Source organism: Helicoverpa armigera, chromosome 15, assembly GCF_030705265.1.
Source record: "Helicoverpa armigera isolate CAAS_96S chromosome 15, ASM3070526v1, whole genome shotgun sequence".
NCBI lineage: Eukaryota > Metazoa > Arthropoda > Insecta > Lepidoptera > Noctuidae > Helicoverpa > Helicoverpa armigera.
The window spans coordinates 3059478-3078964 of record NC_087134.1 but is presented as its reverse complement, the minus strand read 5'-3'; the positions used below and the strand labels follow the sequence as shown (position 1 = coordinate 3078964).

At 41.8% G+C, this 19487-nt stretch overlaps 7 protein-coding genes across 7 annotated transcripts; 5 read left to right on the top strand and 2 right to left on the bottom strand.

Moving 5' to 3' along the window:
- Positions 1–239: 239 nt before the first annotated feature.
- On the bottom strand, positions 240–812 carry LOC110371252 (uncharacterized). The gene has a single exon (XM_021327409.3). It carries the CDS (start codon positions 684–686, stop codon positions 312–314), a length of 375 nt encoding a protein of 124 aa, XP_021183084.1. The 5' UTR covers positions 687–812; the 3' UTR covers positions 240–311.
- Positions 813–2828: 2016 nt separating this feature from the next.
- Positions 2829–3806, top strand: LOC110371312 (uncharacterized). Its single transcript, XM_064037982.1, has 2 exons — positions 2829–2968; positions 3128–3806. The coding sequence occupies exons 1-2, from the start codon at positions 2937–2939 to the stop codon at positions 3708–3710; spliced, it is 615 nt and encodes a 204-aa protein (XP_063894052.1). The 5' UTR covers positions 2829–2936; the 3' UTR covers positions 3711–3806.
- Positions 3807–5995: 2189 nt separating this feature from the next.
- On the top strand, positions 5996–7068 carry LOC110371295 (KH domain-containing protein 3). Its single transcript, XM_021327467.3, has 2 exons — positions 5996–6147; positions 6269–7068. Exon 2 carries the CDS (start codon positions 6279–6281, stop codon positions 6903–6905), a length of 627 nt encoding a protein of 208 aa, XP_021183142.1. The 5' UTR covers positions 5996–6147; positions 6269–6278; the 3' UTR covers positions 6906–7068.
- A 2208-nt stretch (positions 7069–9276) lies between these two features.
- LOC135117813 (calphotin-like) lies at positions 9277–10226 on the top strand. The gene is made up of 2 exons (XM_064037981.1): positions 9277–9420; positions 9540–10226. Exon 2 carries the CDS (start codon positions 9550–9552, stop codon positions 10162–10164), a length of 615 nt encoding a protein of 204 aa, XP_063894051.1. The 5' UTR covers positions 9277–9420; positions 9540–9549; the 3' UTR covers positions 10165–10226.
- A 1906-nt stretch (positions 10227–12132) lies between these two features.
- On the bottom strand, positions 12133–12943 carry LOC135116558 (KH domain-containing protein 3-like). The gene is made up of 2 exons (XM_021327490.3): positions 12925–12943; positions 12133–12812 (listed from the first exon to the last, which is right to left on the bottom strand). Exon 2 carries the CDS (start codon positions 12800–12802, stop codon positions 12176–12178), a length of 627 nt encoding a protein of 208 aa, XP_021183165.2. The 5' UTR covers positions 12803–12812; positions 12925–12943; the 3' UTR covers positions 12133–12175.
- Positions 12944–15618: 2675 nt separating this feature from the next.
- LOC110371316 (calphotin) lies at positions 15619–16505 on the top strand. The gene is made up of 2 exons (XM_021327495.3): positions 15619–15761; positions 15840–16505. The coding sequence occupies exon 2, from the start codon at positions 15850–15852 to the stop codon at positions 16426–16428; it is 579 nt and encodes a 192-aa protein (XP_021183170.3). The 5' UTR covers positions 15619–15761; positions 15840–15849; the 3' UTR covers positions 16429–16505.
- Positions 16506–17250: 745 nt separating this feature from the next.
- Positions 17251–18115, top strand: LOC135116557 (calphotin-like). Its single transcript, XM_021327489.3, has 2 exons — positions 17251–17278; positions 17383–18115. The coding sequence occupies exon 2, from the start codon at positions 17394–17396 to the stop codon at positions 18018–18020; it is 627 nt and encodes a 208-aa protein (XP_021183164.3). The 5' UTR covers positions 17251–17278; positions 17383–17393; the 3' UTR covers positions 18021–18115.
- Positions 18116–19487: the final 1372 nt, after the last annotated feature.

The window sequence follows — 19487 nt, the reverse complement described above, 5'->3', positions numbered from 1 at the left end:
TTGACTTCTCTGACCAACCCTGCTAGTGTTCACATAAAATTGATGATATACACTAGCATTGACATAAGCTCGTATATGCGTGATCGCATACAATTGACAACTACAAGTTCGAATAGCATTTTATTGCTCGGAATGTGTCGCACATTACAAACATGCAAAATTCGCTCATGGGGTTTAGTTCCTAGTCATGGCTGTTCACACATACTATATGAAGAAAGGTACTGAAAAGACAAAAAGCATTTAACATTAACTATTTATTTCTATAATTAAATTTATAAATACAAACATCTACCTATTCATGAATCAAACAATTATTTTTTCGGCGGGAAAGCCTTCAATAATTGATTCAGTTGTCTGTGGGTTAGTTTCTTCTCTCCAGGCACGAGGATACCTTTCTTTCCCTGCTCTCGCTGAGTTTTCATTCTTTCACTGTACTCCTTGTAACATCCTTGGAATGCTGCCACTTCCTTCAAGCACTGTACCTGGTCGAACTCTGACTTCTTGAAACAAGCGAACATAACAGCCATCTCTTGCATACAAGCTGCTTCTTTGAGCTGGTCTCCTTTTCCTGAAACTGTTTTCTTCAACTGCAGTGGTAATAACATTTGAAACGGCACTGGCTCTCTCTGCGGCCTTCTCGCACACTTCTGCGTGGGGCCCGCAAATAATACATAGTTAAGCCTCATTTTGCTTTAGAACAAGGGGCTAATTCTATGTAAATTAAATAAATATTGCGATTCCCCTAAAAATAAAGTTAGGCAACGCAAAGAGGTTATAAAATTGGCGTTCCGTAGCTCATATTGAACCGCTCAATATTATCACGCATCAAATTGGCTTAAAGAAAGAGATCGATATAGTATTTTCTTTATTTGTTGACAGAGATAGAGCAAGTAGTCTATGCTTAAACCTAGCAAGATGTCAAATTATTTGACATATTCCCATTGGACTAACAATTTGACATTGACATTCTTGTAATCGTTCAGAAGTAATAAAAATACCCATTGTTTTAACTCAGGTACGCAGTAAAAGAAATGAAACATAAATCTTTAATGTATGTACTACCAACGCTAAACTACAAGACGGAGCCATTAGAAAGACTAAGGCCGCGTCTCCAACAGCGAAATATCGACAGAATGGGTAATGGATGGCGCACCGTTGCTGGCACCGTGCTGCGGCGCGGCGCCGTGCCGTGGCCTGGCGACGGTGTCGTGACGTGGTACGGTGCCGGCGCCGTGCCGTGCATGATGGGGACGCGGCCTAAGAAGACTGCTTTGTGAAGTAGTTGACGCAAGAGAAGCTAACAACCCAATGAATCATCTAATTACACGCACACAAAAAAATGGTTCCGATACGATTGAATCAATCAAACCCGCATTTGCTTGCTGCAAACTAGTAGAGATAGTGGTTTAATCCGTTAAGCCAAAAAAATATTCCTATAGAACTTTGGACTGCTAACAAATATTTTTTTCCGGGTTCACGTACTTACCTACTACCTTCTATTTGCGATTTTAAATCATGCATTTATTGCATGTTGGATTATGGCCAAGTACCTAAGGTATTATCTTTTCCTTATAGACAGACAATAAACGGTAAATCTTTAACTGAAGACGATACACACTATAATACCTATTACCTACTTAACCACTCAGAAAACTATGGTTCGTCACCACAATGGGGGTGGTACGCTTCAAGAAAATCCATGACCTTCGGGTCAACCATAATCTAGCCCAAGTCTAGCTACCTATAGTTATGTAGTATCTAGTTGTTGAAGGAATCCGTAGATCAATATAGAATCCTTTGTTGGTCAGTAATGCAGGTGTAGGTAAGTAAGTACCCAATGCGAAATAACAACGTGATGCCTTGGTGCGCAAAACTCCACCAGTACCTATCTAAATCGCAGTACTAGAATTTTACTACACCAGTAAGCCAATCATAAATAAAACAAATAAAAATTACACCTGAATTGATAACTGGATAGTAAGTATTGTAACTTTATAACTGTTATAAAATATATCTGATCTGGCAATAAAACGTGTAACGAGTTGATTAGCGGGTAGGAAACTTTAGTTTTTGCACTCGATAATGTACCTAAACTCCAGTGTCCTTGTAAAGTTTACAGAGGAAAAGTACCGACTTAAAAACAAAAAATAGACAACGGAAATAGTACCTACCCATCGTTTGATATCCCTATTTATTTGAATTGCAATCACGGAGTACGACTTTCCTGGAATAGTTTAGCAGATAGAGATGAAAACTCTGCCTCAGAATAATACAATACAACACCTGAAGTCATTGTAAAAATATAAGTTACCTACTAGCGACCCGCCCCGGCTTCGCAAGGATGCAATGCTATTTAATGGATGTTATTATAATATAAACCTCCGGAAGTAATTCCTAACCTTCATCTTCAATCACTTTGCCTATCTATAAAAAAAGAACTGCATCAAAATCCACTGTGTAGTTGTACCTAAAGATTAAAGCATACCTGCATAGAGATAGAGAAAGCGACTTTGTTTTATACCTACTATGTAGTGATTATCACTTCTTTGTGAGGGCCTTAGATTGGTGCAAATTCTACCTTACCGTAGTTGGCAGAATTAAATCAAATTCGTCTGACATCCTCCCTCTGAAAAACGAAGATTGAGGATTGATTGATTATTATTATTGATGGAATCACTCTGCCTCTTGTGCTCTTCCATGAACATTATAACACCAAATGCATCCATACCCTAAACAGACTAAACTGACCCTCGCTTATCTACCTATCATAAAGTTATGTCTAATGTTTTGAGTATGTGTAATTAAATCATTATCATTATGATTTAGGGTCTTAAGATTTACTGCGCTTATTTCAGGGTACAATAAACGAATTAAGGTTACAATTGAAAATGCGCTGAAAGATAATAAATCATATAAAAAGGCAACGCAACTGAGGAATGACATTATTGTCTTGCAAACCGACAAAAATGTAAGTAGCCTTATAAGATGTTTGTATTTGGGATTCAAAAATCCGCATTTAAATCAAGTGTTTTTTCCCCATTATATCATCATAATAATTCTCTCATAATTCTCAGATAACACTCACCTTTTACGAATATCCTATTTAAACATTTCTCTTTTCTTTCAGATCTAAAATGAAATACTTCTCAGCCATCCTCCTGATCGCCGCCGTGGCCTCGGCCCAGCCCACCAGGCCCAGCATCTCCGCCATCCTCGGACAGCTCCACGAGGCAATCTCTGCCCTGAAACCTGAACCCATTGCCGTCGGACCCGCCGTCATTGAAGCCAGCCCCGAGCCCATCGCCGTCGGCCCCGCTATCGTTGACCAGCCTCAGTACGAGCCCGTGTCCGTCGGACCCGCATGGATTGACGCTCCCATCGCTCCTTCTCCCGTGGCCATCGTTGATGGATCCGCTGTCGCCGATGTGTCTGCTGCTGCTCCCCTCGTTCAGATCATCCTGAACATCAACCAGGCCTCTGACCTCAGCCCCATCGCCGTCGGCCCCGCCGTCATCCCCGAGCCCATCATTCCTACACCCGTCCAGGTTGTGGAATCCGCTCCTGAGCCCGTGCAGGTTGTGGAGGTCGCCCCCGTCCCCGCTGAGCCCGTCCAGGTCGTCGAGGCTGCCCCCGTGCCCGTGGAGCCCGTCGTCATCGGCACCCCCGTGCTGCCCGAGGCCGCCGTCGTCCTTCCCGAAGAACTCAACTAAAGAAACAAAGACTCTCCTTTAATTTACAAACTCTTATAAATAATGCACTACTCATGATTACTATAAATATATAAATAAAATACAATTATTATATAATAGACAAAGCTTTGATTTCTATACCTAACCTTACACATCCATTAAGCTGGCTACATTTGAAGTATGTAGGATTGTAGGTAGACATATGTCCAGTGATGTTAATCATAGATATTATCCAATTGATCAGATTTTGCTTCGTTTACCTGTTTTGTTTGCGATAAACTCAAGGCGTCATCTTAGCTCTTAGCATCTTAGCACTAATGATTTTGACGAACGCGATTACAGTGGAGGTAACATTCACTATGTGATGCCAGTATCGCCAGTATAGACGTTATAATATTTGTACAAACTCTTTAGATATGTACCTACAAAAACAGAATAATACTGATAGAAGAATGAGTGTTTGAATTCAAATATGTACCAACAGATTGTTATGTCAGGAATATCATGTGAAGAGAACCAATTTTATTGAAGTCTTTTGCCAAGAATTTCTGGTATTATTGTCTACCTGACTGCGGAGTGGGTGATCGTTATTCCACAATTAAGGCATCTGCATCAGACGTGACCCAAATACAGACAAAACCAAGTCTTAATGGCAGGTGTACCGTAATAGCACTGTGTTCATTGTGTTCATACCCACATCGTCTACAACACTTATTTACTTTATAACGTCACACTTTTACAGTCAATTGAGAAATTTGGGATCGACATGATCCACCTTCCTTCCTATACTTAAGAATGGAAAGGGGAATCAAAAACAATTCTGTTATCACTTATGTATTCTCCTACATATTCGCTTGAGTACTCACCTAAATACTCTCTTGTGTACTCATTCATATACTCCATCTTAAACCATTTATTTAGCCGCACATACATTCAGTGAAAAAGAACACATATGTAGTACTTATACAAAAAAAAGAAACAGTGTGGCAAAGGGTATATCTCAGTATAAGCTGTGCTGAGCATAGCCCTGATTTTCAGGTATGACCCTTATGTACTCCCCTATAGATATGCTCGCCCTCGTTATGTACTCCCGTACTCTCCTATAATGGGTGATATGTCACATTAGGTGACTATTTACAATTGTGGTGCTGCCAAAACAGCAAATCTACCACTGATTGTGGGAGAGATTTATAAAACTCTCTCATCTCTATTTAAAAAAAAACGATGGTTGGTCCGGAAACCAGATCCGGAATTTCCATACAGGGCATATCGAATGTCTTGTCTACTTATAAAAGTTTAGGCAAGAAACTAAATCTTACGACACACAGAAGGATCATACTTCTTTTAACTAGCATAAAAAAAGATAAAAGATAGGTACTTAAGGTCTCAGATCAAATTGATCTGAGGGATCAGTTTTAGAGATTCTGCTACCTTCTAATATATAAGACCAATCGTATTCCAACGACATTCGATTGGTTTGCGATTGGTCTGCCATTTTGGTGATTTTGGTCTATGATACGGCAGTTTGCTCTACAATCATATCGCAATCGTAAATAATTTGCAGAAAAAAATATTATCTTGAAAATTGTCGTAGTTAACTGCAAAATAATAACTTCCAAACCGTTGCAGTGAACCAAAGAGATTAGATAAAGAATATACGTTTAATGTATTTGCATCTAACTAACAGAAGCTCAACGCTCAATCCTCCATGTGAGAGGAGGCCTGTGCCCATCAGTGGGACAATAAAAAAGCTGTAACGGTAACGGTAACAGAAGCAAAAGAAAAAAAAAACAAAATTGATACAAAGAACGCACAAAACATAAATATTGCATTAACCACTATACCTATGCATTATATTTCTAAAACTTTTAATTCTGTAATCGAAAGTGATTTTCAGAATCAATCAATTGCAAAATTGATTATTCTGTTTAATAATTATGGCCAGAAATCCCTAATGTCCTTATTGCCTGCCAAACTTTTCATAAAATCGGCCTATATCGGCGGTCTAACGGCCGTTCGCAATATCGGTTGATTTGCTTTACTACCTATGGATTTTTGGCAAAACAATAATTTGCATGCTAAAGCCAAAGCAAGCCCATTTAACTACGCCTAGCTACACCTAGTTTTACCAGCTACACCTAGTTACTGTACGTAGCTGCAATTCGGGTATTTGCTGTAACAACACAACATATTGCACGAATACTGTAGGTAGAGCACAGTAAAAATTAGCATTAGGTTTTTAACAGTCAATACGGAAGTCCAAAGAATTGAAATAAAACCTAGACATAGAATCTTATCCGATTGGGGTAATATATTAGAGAAGCAAACTTACAGCCTAATCCTTATAGGTAGTAAAAATAGATTATATTCAATTGTCCAGTAAATTATTAGATAAAACACGAATATAAATAGTTCGTGGACATTAGAAACATCACAGTCGTGTAAAAAGCAGACAAAAGTAAGTACACTCCTCAATTACCCAACTGCTAAGAAGGGTTCTTTATAAATTATTATTTTTCATACAGAAATTCGCGTCAAAGGAACTAGTTATATACTTAACTAACAATAACAATTTGCAGATAAATCAAAATGAGATTCCTGATCGCCTTCGCCCTCATCGCCGCCGTGGCTTCGGCCGCCGTCAGGCCCACCCCTGCGGGCGCCGAGCTCGCCGAGCTGCAGGAGATCATCGCCGCCATCCAGAGCCCCAGCACCGACCCCGCCACCGCCGCCGCGCTTGAGGAGATGCTCCTCGATGTGTTGGGCGTCAAGCCTGAGCCCGTCGCCGTCGGCCCCGCTATCGTCGAAGCTGGCTCCGAGCCCATCTCTGTCGGCCCCGCCCTCATCGACTTCCCCATGCCCGACGGTGGCGTCGTTGCTGAAGAGTCCGTCGTCGCCCCCGCCCCCGCTGTGGTCGCTCCCGCCCCCGCCGCCGCCAGCACTCCCCTGGTCCAGATCATCCTGAACATCAACCAGGCCGCCGCTGAGGCCAGCCCCATCGCCGTCGGCCCCGCCGTCATCCCCGAGCCCATCCAGCCTACGCCCGTCAATGTGGTGGACTCCGCTGCTGAGCCCGTGCAGGTTGTGGAGGTCGCCCCCGTCCCCGCTGAGCCCGTCCAGGTCGTCGAGGCTGCCCCCGTGCCCGTGGAGCCCGTCGTCATCGGCACCCCCGTGCTGCCCGAGGCCGCCGTCGTCCTCCCCGAAGAACTCAACTAAACTTTATACTATTAAGTACCTACACCAGTCGTCGTGATGTAAAATCTCCAAACATGTATTCAACACAATGTGTCTTCCATACTTAAACCGCAATACCTGCTCCTGTTGTAGGGAGCAGAAACCAAAACCTCGGATCATGCAATAAACAATCGTTTCTATTCTATTTTATGTTTTTTCTGTACTTACCTTAACCCCTATTTACCATTAGTACCTAGCATAATTGCTATGGTATATATGTCATTGCTCAATTCACATAAAAAATCGAATTGGGCACACCATAAAGAAACACACATTTGAAAAACCGAGGACTTAACTTATCATTCCATAATTAATTAGTTAAAAGGACCTACCGATTATGCTAACCACATTTTCATTAAAACATTATGTACAATCAGAAAGTGAAATGTATGTAGGGTTTAAAGCAGATTCGAAAAGCTACAAAACCATTAAAAAACGGAGTACTGCAGGTATCTACTATCTACTGTTAATCGTTTTCAGCCAAACAATTCAATAGTTTCAAAATTACACTATCAAAATTATTTTTTACATAGATATTTACAATACATATTTACAAAAAATATCAAAAACTATCCTAGTAAAACAAACAACTAAAGAGCGTCAAAAAATTCGTCCCCATCGCTGTCAACTGGGAGCATGCCCAAGAGGCTGGCAGCATTACCTCGTTGGATCGCCATGCTGATTCTTTGTTCGAGGTAATAGCCTTCTGGTCACGAGAAGCGTCAACCAGCCGCCTAGAAAGATCTTTAAATAGAATGTGGGCTTTCGGACCCCACGACCCGAGGGTTTCAACCCCAAACGGTTCGAAAATATAGTTTCCGACAAGGCCACTATATTTCCGCCGCTTGAGGTTCTCCGCAGCCGCAGTGGCAGCAGCAGCACAGCACGCAGAACTTTTTTACATATTTTCTCTTACTAGCACAGACAGATTACTGAATAGTGACTGCAGAAAATTGATTGAAAACAAGTAGATATTAGACATGGGTAAGTTTTTTTTGAAAAAAAGCCAAATTACAGTTTCATGTAACCATGATTAAACCCATAGGCAGGAAATGTTCCTTAATTTTTTTGTATACAATTTATCCAATAGAAATAGAATATTATATAGATCGGTGATCCAGTGATTTTTAGTAAAGCCAAAAATGCTTATCAGGTAAGTCTGATTTTTGCATGCGTTAGTAAATATGTTCTCCTTTTTATAACTACAAAATAGAATAGAAGTATGGTGTTTTTGTTTATGCTGTATTGAATATTAGAACATTCGGACATTTTTCAAAATATCGCGGGTTTTGTTGTTTTTGCGTTCGACAAATACGAGGCCGCTACAGACTTCTTGAGTGCCCGTTTTTTTGAATTCATACCTACCACATCTAGTTATCTGTCAGGCATTGCCGATCTATAAAACGGCAGTGGGATCCTAAATCTATAATTTATCCGATAGGAGAGGGTACTGACTGTGAGCTTACCCACAGCCCTGATTTGCCATACTTATTTCTGATTTTTACATGTACCCCCTTGTACGAGTAACATAATCTTCAGAGCCTTTTCCCAACTATATTGGGGTCGGCTTCCTGTCTAACCGGATGCAACTGAGTACTGCGACTGCCTATCTGTCCAGCCCCCTCAACCTAATTACCCGGGCAACCCAATACCCCTTAGTAAGACTGGTTCTCAGACTTACTGGCTTCTGACTACCCGTAACGACTGCTAAAGATGTTCAGAGAGTTACCTACAGTTTAACGTGGCCATCCAAAACACAGTCATTAGTGTCCAAGATATACCTAAATGTACACTCTCTTGCTTACTTGTTTATTTACTCTCTTATATTAGTGAATTACCATGTACATAATAGGGGTAAAACCCTATTTACTCCCTTATCTACTTTCCTCTGATAATCATAAAATTTCCCCACCCTTTGTAGGGTGCACCGTGAGGGAGTATCAGACTTGTACTGACTAAAACCAGCCATGTTCCGACTGGAGCCGTTGTATCAGGGCCGTGATAACTCTTTCGAAAAATCCCTCAGAATCACTTCTTTACGTAATCGCTTTTGAACTTCCTTATATACCTACTCCCTTAAGTACTATTCCTGTGTACTCTTTCTACATATATGTATACTCTACTCTTATACCTGAATTTACTGAATGAATATAAGATTTTCAACCCATGAGGCCACAACCTTTATTGAAGGCTGATATTAAGTAATTAGTATTGAAAAGGCCACAACTATTGCAAACTTGATTATTTTTCTATCTCCTTATCAATATTCAATAAGGAAGAAGCTTCAACAGGATTTAAGCACCGAAATAAATCTATTGTATTTTCCTTAACCATCGGTGTAAATTTTATACCTACACACGCGTGGCTATGTACTAGTACAATCAATAATAGATATAGTAAGATTAGTTAATTATAGAGTTAAAAATATTCGATAAACTTTCATATAAATAATGTGCGAAAATTTTAAGCATCATAGTCGTGTAAAAAGCTGACAAAAGTAAGTACACTTCCAACTACCAGACTGCTTAAAAATTTCTTTATTAATTATTATTCTTCATCCAAAAAATCGCCTCAAAGGAACTTGTTATATACTTAACTAACAAAAACAATTTGCAGATAAATCAAAATGAGATTCCTGATCGCCTTCGCCCTCATCGCCGCCGTGGCTTCGGCCGCCGTCAGGCCCACCCCTGCGGGCGCCGAGCTCGCCGAGCTGCAGGAGATCATCGCCGCCATCCAGAGCCCCAGCACCGACCCCGCCACCGCCGCCGCGCTCGAGGAGATGCTCCTCGATGTGTTGGGCGTCAAGCCTGAGCCCGTCGCCGTCGGCCCCGTTATCGTCGAAGCTGGCTCCGAGCCCATCTCTGTCGGTCCCGCTCTCGTCGAAGGTGGCGTTGTTACCGAAGAGTCCGTCGTCCTCATCCCCGCTCCCGCTGTGGTCGCTCCCGCCCCCGCCGCCTCCAGCACTCCCCTGGTCCAAATCATCCTGAACATCAACCAGGCCGCCGCTGAGGCCAGCCCCATCGCCGTCGGCCCCGCCGTCATCCCCGAGCCCATCATTCCTACACCCATCCAGGTTGTGGAATCCGCCCCTGAGCCCGTGCAGGTTGTGGAGGTCGCCCCCGTCCCCGCTGAGCCCGTCCAGGTCGTCGAGGCTGCCCCCGTGCCCGTGGAGCCCGTCGTCATCGGCACCCCCGTGCTGCCCGAGGCCGCCGTCGTCCTCCCCGAGGAACTCAACTAAAGAAACAACTCATGACCTCTAACTATAATATCTTAATGCAATAAAAACAAATAACAACAAAACTTTATTTTTATTCTTAAAATACAATCGGACCTCACGTCCAACCCTCAGTTAGCAGAGGGGTGCCTTATGACACCGATTTTGGCCCCTGTTCATTTCGTACGATACTTATCTGATATTTGTAAATCCGTCAAAAATTATTACGATACCCCTCCGTGGCCATTGTTTTCTTCGATTATCCTAATTTTGACCGGTATTGAATATTACAAAGCCTGGTGAGATGGTAATGTAATTAAAGTCCCAGAGACAGAGGATGAGCCGCATTGCAGAATTATACGGAAAAGTTTGAATGTCACGTCAATATCTTCTGAAGATGGAACGCGCCTTTTGGCGGAGGACGGATGGAATGTCGGCGCTAAGACTTCTCGTCCTTCCGTTGTCAAACATAGGCACCTTGTCTGTCGATATCGCTTTAAATGCCGTCTAGCTGTTTACTTTCATTTGGGTAGCTTTGCAAAGCTTTGCAAGCACGGCCAGCGAATATAAATGACATCATAAAAGTCAAAGTTCCTTAATCTGTGGTCATAGGTTGCAAAGGTCGTCCGTCCCACTTTTGATGCCCTGACAGCAACGGTGTTCCAGCCGCAGAAGCCAGTGACTTGGCACACGACGATGACATGATACCAGATAGTATAGAATCTGAGAAAATCTATTAGAAAATCTTGTGTTCAGTGGGTCGGATACCGGATAAATATCTAATCTTTGTAAATGTTGGTACAACCATGCGTCCTTATGCGTCGTTATGAGCTCAACTCAAACAGACTATCGACCGACAAAAAGTTTGCTGTGCGCGAGTACTTTTTAGTAGATTTCTGTAGTAGGTACAATATTTTTATAGACTTGACATTATAATACATATACCTCTAACATTCAATGCTTACTTTGATTTAGACAACTTTTCGTCTTCTGACGATGCTTTACGGGTAAATTTCGATGTCCTGGCACCATGGTTTTCTTCACCGCATAAACAAACTGTCCGAAAACCGAAACCGAAATGTGGTCTCACACTATCGGCCTCATCTCAAAGCTCAAAGTCGCTCAACGAGCTATGGAGAGGGCTATGCTCGGTGTTTCTCTACGTGATCGAATCCGAAATGAGGAGATCCGTAGACGAACTAAAGTCTCCGATATAGCCCACCGGATTAGCAAGTTGAAGTGGCAATGGGCTGGCCATATTGCTCGCTGAGCGGATGGCCGATGGGGTCGAAAAGTGCTGGAGTGGAGACCACGGACTAGCAAGCGCAGCGTAGGACGTCCACCAACAAGGTGGACAGCGGAAGACGCTGGATGCAGGTCGCCCCCAACAGGTATCTGTGGAGATCTAAGGGGGAGGCCTATGTTCAGCAGTGGACGTCCTATGGCTGAAATGATGATAAACAAACTGTAGGTAATAGTGGGTCATTCCGATACCTTCATTCATCCACATGAGCCACAGACTTTCTTATTTATTATTAGAATTTTGTCTGCGCGACAAATTGGTGCATACAAAAGTGTAAGCCATTATATAATATGTCTGTCTGCACCAATATCTTGTCTTTATATTTTCCCTCAGATTTTTACATACACTGTTACTTTAGGTTTTGCTCAAACTTCAAGTTCGTACAGACTTAAAGTATATTTCGTGAGGATCCACCATGATAAAATCATTGCATAGTTTCTTTGGTTGTTCTGAGTATTAATAGATCTTATAATCAATCTCGTACTGATGAATTTTTCAATTGTCAAGTTGTTGGTAGTAATTTAGGATACGCTCTTCCAGTGTTCTAATTGAATGAACACATGCGCATAGCACTTATTAAATGTTTGGTGCGAATCCAGAATATCCTAAACTACTGTTGGCTCAATTATAGTTTAGGAATAAAAAATAAAATGTTTGTATTTGTTTTTATTTGTTTTTATTGCATTAAGATTAAAATATTATAGTTAAAGGTCTATATTATGAGTTGTTTCTTTAGTTGAGTTCCTCGGGGAGGACGACGGCGGCCTCGGGCAGCACGGGGGTGCCGATGACGACGGGCTCCACGGGCACGGGGGCAGCCTCGACGACCTGGACGGGCTCAGCGGGGACGGGGGCGACCTCCACAACCTGCACGGGCTCAGCAGCGGAGTCCACCACATTGACGGGCGTAGGCTGGATGGGCTCGGGGATGACGGCGGGGCCGACGGCGATGGGGCTGGCCTCAGCGGCGGCCTGGTTGATGTTCAGGATGATCTGGACCAGGGGAGTGCTGGCGGCGGCGGGGGCGGGAGCGACCACAGCGGGGGCGGGGGCGACGACGGACTCTTCAGCAACGACGCCACCGTCGGGCATGGGGAAGTCGATGAGAGCGGGGCCGACAGAAATGGGCTCGGAGCCAGCTTCGACGATAGCGGGGCCGACGGCAACGGGCTCAGGCTTGACGCCCAACACATCGAGGAGCATCTCCTCGAGCGCGGCGGCGGTGGCGGGGTCGGTGCTAGGGCTCTGGATGGCGGCGATGATCTCCTGCAGCTCGGCGAGCTCGGCGCCCGCAGGGGTGGGCCTGACGGCGGCCGAAGCCACGGCGGCGATGAGGGCGAAGGCGATCAGGAATCTCATTTTGATTTATCTGCAAATTGTTATTGTAAGCTTACTATATAACAAGTTCCTTTGACGCGATTTGTTGTTCCGGTTGACGTTAAATAAATTTAAAAAAAATAGCAGTAGTTATAAATACTTACTTTGGTATGCTTTTTACACGACTGGTGATGCTAAAAATTTTCGCACTTTATTTATATTAATTTTTATCTTATAATTTTAACGGATTTTTTAACTTATCATTCTATATCTAATTTAATACTAGATTGTACTAGTAGGTACATAGGCACGCGACTATATTTACAACGGGTGGATTAAGAAACTAATAAGCATGCCTTAAATTGTTGAAGCTTCTTCCTTATTGAATTCAGATAAGTAGTTAGCGTTAAAAAGTAATAAGTAGTAGCGTTAAAAAAATGCTGAAACATTTAATGTTTATTCTAGGACTTCTATACATTGCGAAAATTCGCAGTAGGTAGTAAACCCAAAGTCGATAAACACATCCACTAAAACTGTTGAACAACAATGTAGCGTCATTAAAAGGTTCATAAACAAAAGACAGAAAAGTTCAAAAGTATCTTAAACGTGTACCACTAAATTGATAATAGTGGCATCCCAAATCGCTAGACACTACCTATTAAGTTAATTCATGATCTTCTGAGCTCATTCAGAACTACATATATGCTCATTCACAACTACGTATGTTGGGGTCGGCTTCCAGTCTAACCGGATGCAGCTGGGTACCAGTATTTTACAAGGAGCGTCTATGTCCCCAACCCAAGACTGAGACTAAGACTGGTGTCAGACTGACCGGCTTCTGACAGTCGAAGTATTAACAAAAGTATCCAGGATATACTGAGAAAGTACATACCTGTTATAAACTTAGACAAACTGCATTGAGACTTGCCTGACCAGGAATAGAACCTATACACTCGTACTTGAGAGGTTGGTCCTCTACCCACTAGGCCACTACGACTTTATTTTAACTTAAATTCCATTTTTTTTTATGAAATATCCTAGAAATATCCTCAAGCGTGAAATTTTTCCTAACCAATAAAGATAGATTATCACAAAAACAAAGCCTTATCGTCACTTTCATATTAATTATGTGATAATTTGAAAATCTTTTAACTGTGTTACGCACGTTTTGTTATATCTGTTACCGTAAGATTACAAACATCGTTAGATTACAATCTATCTCGAGAGATTGTAAACTGTCGAATTATTGTGAACCGTAACATCTGATTGCAATTTAACGCATTATTTTTCGCTATATCTAATAAGCTAATTTGACAATTTATCATCTATCGATGAGAAATTGTCAAATTGTCAACTGTCCGAAAGCTCTCTCTGATTGGTCAGTCTTTTTGTAAGATCGAGAGCGATGTAGAGCGGTCAAATTGTCAATTGCGCGCTGATATAAATATAACCGCGATAAAATCCGTAAAAGTAGTTTTATTTAAATGAATTTGGAAAATTATAAGAAACTTTTATAAAAAAAAAAAACAAAACAATTAGGTAGTTTGTCTTCAAACACAAATTCATTCCTAACTCTACGGGAACTCCATGGCAACAGAACGGCTGGTCGTGATTGGTCGATCTTACAAAAAGACTGACCAATCAGGGAGAGCTTTCGGACAGTTGACAATTTGACAATTTCTCATCGATAGATTATAATATAGCGAAAAATAATGCGTTAAATTGCAATCAGATGTTACGGTTCACAATAATTCGACAGTTTACAATCTCTCGAGATAGATTGTAATCTAACGATGTTTGTAATCTTACGGTGACATATCCAAATGAACTTTGATTTTGTTTCTTTTATTTGATATTTGTTGCAGTTTTTTGTTTATTCCAACTTCTGCATTGGTTCCAGCTTTGTTGCTGGGACGTTTATTCATCACCACTTCTTTCCAGCCATAACGCCAGTGAAACGGGGGAGTTTTTTTTTCAATAAAAAAGAACGGTTTTGAACCTATGTACAAAACAATATGTATGTGCTGTTTTTTTTTTATACATCAAGTTTTTTTAAGAAGACTGCATTCTTCTTCCTCTACTTCGGAAATAATGACTAGAACACTCGCTTCTATATTTTACCCGTGTTACCTACATCGCTAATCACATAGAACATTATATTATACATAGCCTATTTGTCATTCAGGAACAGTCATCACGTATAGATCAGTCAATGGCCAAGTGAAGACGCATACAATCAAGAATTGTCTGCAGAGGGACTGACCTATAATCCAATGGCTAATGACATCCATAAAAAAATATCCAGACAATAACTGATACTAATAATCGCAGATTAACATGAGATTTTATGAATAAAGATTATGTACATGATCTGGTTATGTCTCTAGCAAATGCCGACAATTTCAGTAAAAACGCGTGATAAGACAACGCTTTTTGATTTATTTTATCATTTAAAGCTTTTGATAGGTTTAAGTACTCAAAGATATGGCACGTGCTCAGCACAACAAACTTCCAATTTTATCATTCGAAAGTTTTTAAAGTAAAATATGTCATCTGCTGAAACAGCCAAGGAAGAAATTACTATGAAGGTTACCCGCCTGGTCAAACACTTATTTACCTTTGAGCTTGTAAATGTTCCTAACTATGAGTGACGTGATAAACACACGCTGCTTATCATCGTTTGATAGTGTTTGAATTTTAAACAGCGACAACTTCTTAATATGCTATGGTATGTCTTCTCAGTAAAGTTTTGGAAATTGGAAAGTAGTTCTCATAATGCACGATAAGCTAGTGCAATATCAGTGACAATTGATGATATCAGATTGATCTTTAATAATGGCAAAATTCATTATTTTATAAGGGCTGTAAACTTTAAAAAGATCCGCTACAATATTGCAATAAAGTAATTCCAATTGCAATATACATTTGAAGATAAAATTCAATATAAATACTATGACAAAAACTGCACAAGGCAAGTCGTCTCTGAAACGCGTCGCAAATAGTAAGTGTCTAATCCTCTTCATTGTGCAAATGAGGTGTGTGTGAAGATTGCATTTCAATAGTTTAATCGTATTTCCAGATCCATCAAGATGAAATACTTCCTGGCTATTGCCCTCCTCGTCGCCGTGGCTTCGGCCGCCATGGTCAAGCCTACCCCTGTGAGCGCTGAAATAGCCGAGATCCAGGAGATCATCGCTGCCATCCAGAGCCCCAGCACTGACCCCGCCACCGCTGTCGCACTCGAGGCTATGCTCCTCGATGTCCTCGGCATCAAGCCTGAGCCCATCGCCGTCGGACCCGCAATCGTCGACTTCCCCCTCCCTGATGGTGGCATCATCCCTGAGCCGGTCGTCGCTCCCTCTCCCCTGCCCATCGCTCCCTCTCCAGTGGCCATCATCCCTGGTCCCGCCGCCGCTGAGGTGGCCGCCAGCACTCCCCTGGTGCAGATCATCCTGAACATCAACCAGGCTGCTGCTGGTTCTAACCCTATCGCCGTCGGCCCCGCCGTCATCCCCGAGCCCATCATTCCTACACCCGTCCAGGTTGTGGAATCTGCTCCTGAGCCCGTGCAGGTTGTGGAGGTTGCCCCCGTGCCCGTGGAGCCCGTCATCATCGGCACCCCCGTGCTGCCCGAGGCTGCCATCACCCTCCCTGAGGAACTGAACTAAAATTAAAGCACTGACCGGTTATTGTATCAATAAAATGTTCGTTTCTACATGTGATGCAATAAAAGTAATTTGCGAAATTGTCTTGTTATTTTTTCTAACTTCACATCATTTTGTTGATAACCAATTCAACAGTTTGATAACCAAAATTGCGTGAAATGATATATGATCGGCATTTATTAAAAAATCGTTAAGATTCTTACCTGTAAGATGTACCGAAACGTCATTTTCTCTTTTAAAGTCTGAAAATTGTGTCGTAAAGGTGAATGATTCATCAGTTCATTACAAGAACTTGTGTAGTGTAAGTGTTTCAACAGTATTTACATTAGACCTTAGTGCTGATAACTTGATTTGACTACGTTCTTATGGCGATATGTACCTACTTAAAAAAACAAAAATATCCATGTTGTATCACATCACGCGCTTTTGAAAATAGTGTAACTTCTGCTAAATTGCATGCTATGAAAATGAAAATAATTAACTGCATTCAAAAAGAGACGAGATATTTTCGGACAAACTATAACGATATTCCAAGAATAACGTTAAAATGAAAGAAAGAACATAGAACATTGAAATGAAAAGAAATAGGTACAATTGGGAAATGCAAACGAGCTGAAAGAAATTGTAAATTATTGTAAACTTGAAACGTGATTTAGGTACTCACGTTTAAGTAATATACATATAAAGGTTATTTGAATTATAACAGTAGGTATTAGGCAGGGACACGCTTACGTTAATCTCGGTCATAGATAAATCACTAATCCATTTGCAGTATTTGATAGATAATCTATTCCATATAAATAGGCGCACGAAAGGGACAAAGTCAAGTCGTCTTCGATACGCGTCTTATAAAGTAAGTATAAGAGCTACAATTCGAGTTGCAAGCAATACCTGACAAACATTTAAAATACAGTTTCCATAATATTCGTTATTAACTTTGTAATCCAAATCTTTCAGATACTGTCAATATGAAATTCTTCATCGCCTTCGCCCTCATCGCCGTGGCTTCGGCCGCCGTCAGGCCCACCCCTGCGGGCGCCGAGCTCGCCGAGCTGCAGGAGATCATCGCCGCCATCCAGAGCCCCAGCACCGACCCCGCCACCGCAGCCGCGCTCGAGGAGATGCTCCTCGATGTGTTGGGCGTCAAGCCTGAGCCCGTCGCCGTCGGCCCCGCTATCGTCGAAGCTGGCTCCGAGCCCATCTCTGTCGGCCCCGCCCTCATCGACTTCCCCTTGCCCGACGGTGGCGTTGTTGCTGAAGAGTCCGTCGTCGCCCCCGCCCCCGTTGTGATCGCTCCCGCCCCCGCCGCCTCCAGCACTCCCCTGGTCCAGATCATCCTGAACATCAACCAGGCCGCCGCTGAGGCCAGCCCCATCGCCGTCGGCCCCGCCGTCATCCCCGAGCCTATCATCATTCCTACACCCGTCCAGGTTGTGGAATCCGCTCCTGAACCCGTGCAGGTTGTGGAGGTCGCCCCCGTCCCCGCTGAGCCCGTCCAGGTCGTCGAGGCTGCCCCCGTGCCCGTGGAGCCCGTCGTCATCGGCACCCCCGTGCTGCCCGAGGCCGCCGTCGTCCTCCCCGAGGAACTCAACTAATATGTGACGCACGACTTTGTGGTTCTCATATTCGTTTACTGTGTCTAAAAAATGTTTTTACATTGTGATACAATAAAAGGAATTTGCGAACAATACCTTTATTTTTTTCATCCCTGCTGATTTAAAACCATTAGATGCAAAAATGATGGCAAAAATCTGTTTGACTATAAAAAAAGATCCAAAAGGATTGGCCCTTCTATTGAAGAAAACGTCTAATAAATTCTGGGTACCTGATCTTTATCTAAACTATGGAAAAGAAATCGAGTGAAAGTAGAGAGATCATTTTAACCCATTAAAGTAAGTCAAACCCCGACCTGAAGGTAAGGGAAAGTACCCCAAATATTCATATAATTATGGTCATCAATTTTATAAGCAATTCAAGGTTTGTAAAAATCATTTTACATTTCTATTAATTTTGAAATACCACCAACTACCTATGAATAAACTCACCAGCTCATCAAATGGGATTCATTCAACATTGTTATTCAAACAAGCTATGTATATTACATCAATTTGCATTCATGTCAACCTTAAAATGATTCTGTAATAGTCTAGCTGTTGAATATCCTTTAAGAATTATTAGGAAATCCTTCAGGTTACCAGGTTATGGTCCCCTTGCCACCTAAACCATCCAGCCCACATGCAGCCGACTGCCAACGGCTTGTGACAGAAGGACTGGTTTGGAACTTACGATAGTCAGTGATAACTTTTAAAATGTCCTATTGATAGAAAAGGGTGTTGAATACAGATACCTATATTTAAGCTGGTGTTAGAGACTAACTGAAAACTTGTCTTTCACTCCTTCATAAAATTACCCCAGCACTGATCTATAGAATTGGATGCAATAGATAGTATAGTAGAATACCTACGTCTTTAATCTACTTTTATCTCGATTTGATGTTTGTTTATTGTTTTTAAAATGGCCCAGTACTCTTTGGTATAGGAATCTGGAAGCTGTTTCCAATACCTACGTGTACTTATACGACAATAGGTATTCGGATTGTTCAGGTTGTTCAAACTCAAACTCAAACTCAAAATCGTTTATTCAAATTAGGCTGATAAATCAGCACTTTTCGAACGTCAAAAACAAAAGACAGCCCCCAAAAACGCCCGCCCTTCACCACTTCCTATGTGTTTTTGCTGGGAAGAAGAAGTGGCGCAACAAACTCCCCAGCAACACATGTCTGTCTGTAAGGTTTGAAGAACCAGAATGTATACAAAACAAGTCAATAAGTAATAAAAAATATCATTATCACATGATAACTATTATATAAAATTAAGAAAGAAAAAAAAACAAACTGAACACAAGTAGGCTAGCACACAGATTTACACCTATAAAGACTAAGTACTCAAGCATTACTTATAATCCATTAAGTGTATCTAAAGCCTCCTGTTAATAAAATAAAAATGTATTTTTAATATAAGCATAGAATCAGCGTGCCCACCTACATGTGCAGATGTTTATGT

What these genes read in the sequence shown, in the direction of transcription:
- LOC110371316 (XM_021327495.3), top strand. Translation starts at nt 15,850, where the DNA reads ATGAAATACTTCCTGGCTATTGCCCTCCTCGTCGCCGTGGCTTCGGCC.
- LOC110371312 (XM_064037982.1), top strand. Translation starts at nt 2,937, where the DNA reads ATGACATTATTGTCTTGCAAACCGACAAAAAT. An exon ending in TCTTGCAAACCGACAAAAAT is followed by an intron (nt 2,969 to 3,127) that starts GTAAGTAGCCTT and finishes CTTTTCTTTCAG; the next exon opens with ATCTAAAATGAAATACTTCT.
- LOC110371252 (XM_021327409.3), bottom strand. Translation starts at nt 686, where the DNA reads ATGAGGCTTAACTATGTATTATTTGCGGGCCCCACGCAGAAGTGTGCG.
- LOC135117813 (XM_064037981.1), top strand. Translation starts at nt 9,550, where the DNA reads ATGAGATTCCTGATCGCCTTCGCCCTCATCGCCGCCGTGGCTTCGGCC.
- LOC110371295 (XM_021327467.3), top strand. Translation starts at nt 6,279, where the DNA reads ATGAGATTCCTGATCGCCTTCGCCCTCATCGCCGCCGTGGCTTCGGCC.
- LOC135116557 (XM_021327489.3), top strand. Translation starts at nt 17,394, where the DNA reads ATGAAATTCTTCATCGCCTTCGCCCTCATCGCCGTGGCTTCGGCCGCC.
- LOC135116558 (XM_021327490.3), bottom strand. Translation starts at nt 12,802, where the DNA reads ATGAGATTCCTGATCGCCTTCGCCCTCATCGCCGCCGTGGCTTCGGCC.